The sequence below is a fragment of the Bison bison genome, unplaced genomic scaffold (assembly GCF_000754665.1).
Source record: "Bison bison bison isolate TAMUID 2011002044 unplaced genomic scaffold, Bison_UMD1.0 scf7180017864508, whole genome shotgun sequence".
Lineage (NCBI taxonomy): Eukaryota > Metazoa > Chordata > Mammalia > Artiodactyla > Bovidae > Bison > Bison bison.
The window spans coordinates 7,359,886-7,367,673 of NW_011495064.1; the positions used below are offsets into that span (position 1 = coordinate 7,359,886).

Consider the following 7,788-nt stretch of genomic DNA (forward strand, 5'->3'; position numbering starts at 1 on the left):
GACTTCTGTTGTTCAGTCGCTCAGTCATGTCCAGCATTTGCAGCATCACGGACTGCAGCATGCCAGGCTTCCCTGTCCTTCACCAGCTCCCAGAATTTGCTCAGACTCATGTCCATTGTGTTGGTGATGCCATCCAACCTCTGCTGCGCCTTCTCCTGCCTTCCATCTTTCCCAGCATCAGTGTCTTTTCCAATGAGTCGGCTCTTCGCATCAGGTGGTCAAAGTAGTTTTCAGTTGACCCAGACCGTGTGCTGTGTAGTATGGTTGCCATCAAGAACAGGGAAGGTGGGAGTGGGTATTTAAATTTATTTGTAAATTAATTAACGTGAAGTAAACTTTAAAGTTTCGATCCTCAGTGACACTAGTACATTCCAGGTGTCCCATAGCCCCATGTAACATAAAACCTTTCCATCATCACGGAAAACTCTATCCCGTCAGCACGGATGGCCTCTTAAAATCGTTTGTATCATCACAGTCCTGTGGTTCATTTGAATAGTGACAAAACGTGAAATTTAACAAGGAGAGTTAGCAAGTCAACAAGCTGAGTCTCACGGTCAAAGTCAGTATCAAGTAGCGCTGTGGTTTAGAGTGGCTGTGCAGACACTGGTGTCTACACCAGCCAATAAGTCAGATGTGGCCAGGGCCATCTGGGTGTCTGCTTTTAGCAGACATGCTGGCTGTTAGAGAACTGAGACAGCTGTGTAAAGAAGGCCTTCATATATAAGTATAAAGTTACAGAGAGATTTTCTTTACTTTTGGTACAGGATGTAGAATCCTATGTAGAATCCTACCAATTACTACTATCTCTATAGCTGGAAGTGCTGTAAAGTGATACTTGGTCTTACACACAGAAACAGATAGAATTCAAATTCAGTTGATGAGTATTTTGTCATAGTTTTTCCATCTGTAAGCTCCACGTGGGACTCGGGAAAGCCCACATGGAAGATTTGACCTCTTGCTGATATTCAGGAGCCTCTTGGCTGGTAAATCACATCATTATCCTTTGGAATTAATGCTGAGTCCTCCAGACAACAGGGTGGAAAGGTCGACGCTGTCCTTGATTATTAAATACTAAGAACAGTAGGAGCAGCGTTGAAATTGCTTATTGATAGTAACCAGGGTATGGAGTGGAGTCCAGCACAACATTGAGGAAGATGGGGACAGCCTGAATGTATATTCAGGAATCTGGAAAGTGAACCAATGCCTGGCCTGCCAGCATTGTTCTCTCACTGGTTTGGATGGATCAACAGGGAAGGGCATGTTTGCAGAGTTTTCAGAAGGCCGCAGAAGGGACTGAGAGGTCCACCATGATACTGACCTGTGCTCTTCTTACTGTTTCAGTAAAATATGAAAGGATCAAATTTCTGGTCATTGCTTTGAAGAACTCTGTGGAAGTCTACGCGTGGGCACCCAAGCCATATCACAAATTCATGGCCTTTAAGGTAATAACAACGAGTGCGCTTAAAAATAGTATCAGCCATGCACACTGTGACCAAGAGCCAGGGAATAAGTCGGCTGATTATTTATTTAAAACTGCACTGTTAGAAGGGGGACAACAAGCCAAGGAATCAAAATTGAAATATATGTGTATGTCTGTGATACCGTGGGCTTCCCTGGTAGCTCAGCTGGGAAAGAATCCTCCTACAGTGCAGGAGACCCCGATTCAATTCCTGGGTTGGGAAGATCCCCTGGAGAAGGGATAGGCTCCCCACTTCAGTATTCATGGGCTTCCGTGATGGCTCAGATGGTATAGAGAATCTGCCTGCAAGGCAGGAGCCCTGGGTTGGGAAGATCCCCTGGAGAAGGGAACTGCTACCCACTCCAGTAGGCTGGCCTGAAGCATTCCATGGACTATATATACAGTCCATGGGGTCACAAAGAGTTGGACACGACTGCGTGACTTTCACTTTCAATTTTTTATCAGCAGTAGGCAGCTTCCAGGTACATCTGTTCAACAGAGGACTAATTAAGAGCGAAGTTACAGAAATTTTTAATGACTTAGTGATATATATTATACATTAAATAGAATAAGTATTAAAAATATGTATACTATTTTTTGTTTCAAGAAAAATACTGTAGAAAAATACTGGCAGTTATTTTGTGGGTGTTTTTAATATGTTTTTGTAATTCTAGACTGCACTAAATACAAATTTTATAAACTTTTTAGTTAAAAATGATATTACTATGACACAAGATATTATAAATCACTTAATAAACATTTCTGATATTAGACACAAAACTTTAAGAATCACCCCTGGGCCTATTTTAGTGCAAGGTGAGAAATTAAGAGTTTTTTTTTTTTTTTAATGATTGTTTACTTATTTTTTAAAATAGTTTTGACATATTTAGGGTAGGCCTCCATTATCTGGAAAATTGACATATTTAGATAGCTTATTTGATTCTCCAGTAGAGCAAGATAAGTGGGATTATCATATTTGCTTTAAAATAAAGCCACATATTATTGACTAAAAGCAATTGATTGTAAAGTTACAATTATTTTTTGAGATCTGATCTTAATCACCTTCATGGACCAAGTACTGTACTCATTATTTTATACATAAATAGCTTATTTGGATCTGTCTCATGAGCTATAGGTATTGACGTTACAGGCCACCCAGGCTGTTACAGTACATGGTAGCCTCTCATTACCACTATTAAACGAGTTGGAGAGTTAAAGTGGAAATGTGAGTAGCTCTGTAGAGACTGTGATGACCACACTGATAAAAGTGTCCATATGTGTTTCTTGCACCGCCCCTCCCTCTCTCCATCGTCTGCATTAGAGTAGTTGCTGCTAACTGATAAAAGCAAAATAAAGACTCACTGTATTTTTGCTTATGGTTTTGCCAGGGTGGTTCAGTCACTGAGTACTGAGTGCCTGGCTCTGGCTTCTCCAGTGGGAACCGTCAGGCCTAAGTTCTGCTCATCTCACTGCTGCTTCTCGCCTGCTCCTTTGCAGTCATTTGGTGAGCTGGTGCACAAGCCGTTGCTGGTGGATCTCACTGTTGAGGAAGGCCAGAGGCTGAAAGTGATCTATGGATCCTGTGCTGGATTCCATGCTGTTGATGTGGACTCAGGATCGGTCTATGACATTTACCTACCAACACACGTAAGAAAGAACCCACACTCTATGGTTGGTTGACTGGCTTCATTTTGTTTTGACTTTTCTCTCTGCTCTGCTCAGTGCACTAACACGGGCAGGGGCTCCTCGCTTCCCCTTTGCAGTGGGGGTGAGTATTTCAGTGACGTGCCCTCTTCAGTAGCTCTCTGCTCCTGTCTCTGAAGCCCTCCCGAGACCCGCCTAGCCCTGCTTTCACTAACCCGGGATGGGAGGGGGCAGCTGCTGGCAGGTCAGGACAGCCACGGGGTGGGGCTGGTTAGAGGAATGTAATGTATTGAATGGAGCCCACAGTCCAAATATATTCCAGGGGCGTCAGGAGATGTGAATGAGTAGCATATAGGGCGTATCAGAGGTAGACTTTCAGATATATCTGACACCACGTGGGTTCTCCACAATGTTGTCCAGTTGCTGTATTTATCACCAGGAAGCTGAGCCAGTGCCTTTGCACAAGACACTCTTATTAAGCCCGCGTGCAGGAACAGAGGTGGCCACCAACGTGCTTCCTTGTGCTTTTTCCCCTTCTCCAGATCCAATGTAGCATCAAACCCCACGCAATCATCATCCTCCCCAACACAGACGGCATGGAGCTCCTGGTGTGCTATGAAGATGAAGGGGTTTACGTGAACACGTACGGGAGGATCACCAAGGACGTGGTTCTGCAGTGGGGAGAGATGCCGACGTCTGTAGGTACGTATCCCTGAGCGGAAGCAGTCGTGTTTGTTAAAGTAGGGCCTTTCTTGAGGATATGTGTGTTTCAGATACTGGTGTTACATGGTGTTCAGACCATTTGACCATTTAACAGAGTGGTTGGCAGTAGGTGTTGGGAAAGGTGGATTGTACACTGTGATGCGTCATAGTCTTATGTTAGGACAAACTCTTAATAGTTTTTTTTTTTTTAAATCAATTCATTTATTTTGTTATTTAGTCGCTAAGTTATGTCCAGCTGTTGGTGGCCACATGGACTGCAGCACGCCAGGCTTCCCTGTCCTTTACGATCTCCTGGAGCTTGCTCAGATTCATGTCCATTGAGTCAGTGATGCCATCCAACCATCTCATCCTCTGTTGCCCCACTTCTCCTCCAGCACTCAATCTTTCCCAGCATCAGGGTCTTTTCTAATGAGTTGGCTCTTCCCATGTTTTTTTTTTAATTATTTATTTTCTTTCTGGCTGTGCTGGGTCTTTGTTGCTGCAGGGGTTTTTCTCTAGTTGTGGCAAGTAGGAGCTACTCTGTACGTGTGGTGTGCAGGCTTCTCTAGTTGTGGCTCACAGGCTTAGCTGCTCCACAGCATGTGGGATCTTCCCAGATCAGGGATCGAACCCATGTCTCCTGCATTGGCAGGCAGATGTTTTACCACTGAGCCACCAGAGAAGCCCCAAGTAATCATTTCTTAAAGCTCTGTCTCCACAGTTCTCCATTTAATCCAAGGCAGCCAGGGACAGTAAGACAGATGTAGTTGTGACTAATGGGTGGAAGGCGAGGGGAACAGGAAGGTGAGTGATGCTGTGGCGGTCTCATGGCCCACCGCAGTCCACACACAGCCTCTGACCTTCTCTGCACATGTCCTGAAGACTGACGTCTGGAACCCTGTTGGCTCCAAGTTTATTTCCCCAAACTACTTTGGTTTTATAGCAGCCAAGTCTCTGGCTCTGTCCACTTGCCTTTTCTTCTCCCTGGTAATTGGTGTGAGGAAAATAGAAGCCAAACTATGGACAGGGACTGGGGGTAATGCTCCAGCATGTCCTCCTTGGAGGCATCAACAGACTCAGCTGATAATTTAAAACATCACCTTCCAGGATGACCCACAATGTTGCACGTGTAGAGTCCCTTACATCAGTGGTCCCCATCCTTCTTGGCTCCAGGGAGCAGTTTTGTGGAAGCCATAGGAGAGGAGGGAGGGTTTGGGGATGAGTCAAGCTCATTATGTTTATTGTGTACTTTATTTCAGCTCCACCTCAGCTCATCAGCCATTAGATTCCGGAGGCTGGGGACCCCTGTCTTACAAAAACCTCCAAATGCCAGCTGTTTAGAGGGGTGGTGTGTGTGTGTGTGTATGTGAAACCTGAGCAGCTTCTTTCCATGGCTGTTTCCTCATCTTTAACAATATGTGTTTTCCTCTCTCAAAAAGCATATATTCGATCCAATCAGACGATGGGCTGGGGAGAAAAGGCCATAGAGATCCGATCTGTGGAAACTGGCCACTTGGATGGCGTGTTTATGCATAAAAGGGCTCAAAGGCTGAAGTTCTTGTGTGAACGTAATGACAAGGTAACAGTCTCCTTAGGGATTCTTTTTAGATGTTATTTTTCAGCAGTGGTTTATTTTCCATGGAGTTCTGTGAAGCCTTTCCTTGGCATGTTGATAGATTTCTGAAATAACTTTATCAAGGAACTTTTCAGTAGTGACTTTTTAGACCCATTAATGGAGGTCAGGATATATTTTATTTTGTTTTTGTTGAGGGGGTGGACATGTTTATCTCTGCAGAAATCATTCTGTGTTGGGTTTTTGTTGTCTTTTGAGGGTTTTTGTTTTTTTTTTCCCCATTAGGTGGCCTGTCCGGGCTGTGTTTAGTTTAGGGATAGAAAAGGTTGAAGCTCCCAGTTTAGATGGATGGAACTCTTTCATGATTAGAAAGAACCCTCATGCACTTTTAAGTAAGAGGGGAAATTTTCCTTCCCCTGATATATGTTTGAAATATACCACTTGTTAGTCTATCTTTCGAGTATTGACGTAACTGCATTGTTTTCCTGGCATAAGTGCCTAAGAGGAGAAATTATTTTATGCAAAAGCTGTAGTGCTGCCTACAGGTGAGACCTGTGAGACCCCAGAGCATCAAAGCCCAAGTTAAAACTTTTGCTTTTCCAAACTGGCCACATCGTTTTCTTCTCTAGGACTCCCTTCCTCCCCAAACCAGCCTTGGAGTGGAGCAGACAGCTGGCCAAGGGTGTTGACCCCTCTGGCCTTTTCTAAGCTTAGATTTCTCTCTTTTCTGTCACTTGGATGAAAATATGACTACCTGAGGCAGCCCACTACAGCCTTAGAAACATTCCCACCTCTTGCTTCACACTGAAATACATTAAGCCTTCCAGTCACCAGACCTCAGGTTGACTTCTCAGATGAAGAGGAGCTGTCATCTCCCTTTGGCAGGTGGGCCTCCCGCCCAACGAGGTGCTCCACTCCATCCACATCCCCCCGGACCACTTCCTCCACAGTCCAGTCCTCTGGCTCATTCACCGGTGCACTTGACCTACATAATATCTCCCAAATCTTTTATCTTGGAAATCCACGCAGCCTCAGAGCTAACCGAGGATTTTACCAGCTTTGGGGTTTACATTTTCCTAAGTATGTTCAGTGGAACCATAACCACGGTATTCTTTGAACTTCAGGCATTTAAATTTTTTTTTTAATCATTCATGATGTCACACCCATCAGGGTTTATTAATAAAAGGCGCAAAACTAAATTATTTATTTTTTGGACAGTAGAGTCCTATGAAATAACCAAGACATTCAGTTTCATTTTTTAAAAGAGAAAAACAAGGCACTGAGCCGCCTCCCCACTGATCACTGAGTTTGCCAAACACGTTGATCTTTCGGAAAGTGTTAAGGGTGGAGGTGAGCACAGATGGTCCAGTTTGGGGAACATCCCCTTGTTTCCTCTGTGTTCTCACAATAGGGCATGGGGTGCACAGAGTCACCCCTTGGCTAAGGAGTCTTCCTAAGTTAAGAAAATGTTAGTCGTTCAGCCTCCTCCAGCTCTTTGTGACTCCCTCCCTGGGCTGTAGGCCCACCAGGCTCCTGTGTCCATGAAATTCTCCAGGCAAGAATACTGGAGTGGGTTGCCATTCCTACTCCAGGGAATCTTCCTGACCCCGGTCTCCCTGCACTGCTGGCAGATGGCTTTACTGTCTGAGCCATCAGAGAAGCCCTCCTAGTGGAAATGAAAACTGGCTCCTTGCTGATGAATGGACATCACCCCAGATTTCCTTTGGGAGGGGGCCTCCAGGATTTCGGGGTCCCCCTCACTCCTCTCCCCGCTCTCCCCCTGCAGGTGTTCTTTGCCTCGGTCCGGTCTGGGGGCAGCAGCCAGGTTTACTTCATGACTCTCGGCAGGACCTCTCTTCTGAGCTGGTAGGAGTGGCGGGCTAGGCTGCGGCCCTGGAGGTGTCGACCATGAGAACCCGGAGATCCTGGCAACTGGAGCGCGGACCTGCCCGGGCCGCGTGGGCAGGGGTCTCCTCCCCGCCCCCACCCGCTCTTACCAGTTCATCCCCATTCTCTTCTTGTCCTGTTCGAAATAAATCGAGGCTGCGTCGCAGCTGGTGCTGTTGAGACTGCCATCAGGTGCTATCCGAGCTGGGATGGAGCGGCGGGCAGAGCGCATGCGCATTCCCTCCAGCTCCAGTGTTCCTGGTCTGCGGCTCCATGCTGGGGCGTCTGCGGGTGGAGACCAGACGCCGGCGGGGTGGGGCTTGGCAGGTGTAAACGTGCGCTCGGAGGAACAGGTCGCTGAAGCCAAGAGCAGATTTAATATAGTAACATTAACAACGTATTTAATTGACATTTCTTTTTTTTTTTGTAATGTGACCATATGTGGACAAAGAAGAAGGTGCAGGTTTAAGAAGTTAATATTTATAAAATGTGAAAGACACAGTTACTAGGATAACTTTTTTGT

General features: G+C 45.7%; 1 protein-coding gene across 1 annotated transcript in view; it reads left to right on the forward strand.

Annotated features, from left to right (window-relative positions):
* The window catches only part of MAP4K4 (mitogen-activated protein kinase kinase kinase kinase 4), a gene marked incomplete at its 5' end in the record, with an annotated part of 149,039 nt that extends 141,257 nt beyond the window's left edge, over window positions 1-7,782 (forward strand). The window contains 5 exon segments of the mRNA XM_010829864.1: window positions 1,342-1,442; window positions 2,957-3,106; window positions 3,646-3,805; window positions 5,245-5,384; window positions 7,165-7,782. Of these exon segments, the coding sequence (XP_010828166.1) occupies window positions 1,342-1,442; window positions 2,957-3,106; window positions 3,646-3,805; window positions 5,245-5,384; window positions 7,165-7,248 (635 nt within the window).
* Window positions 7,783-7,788: the final 6 nt, after the last annotated feature.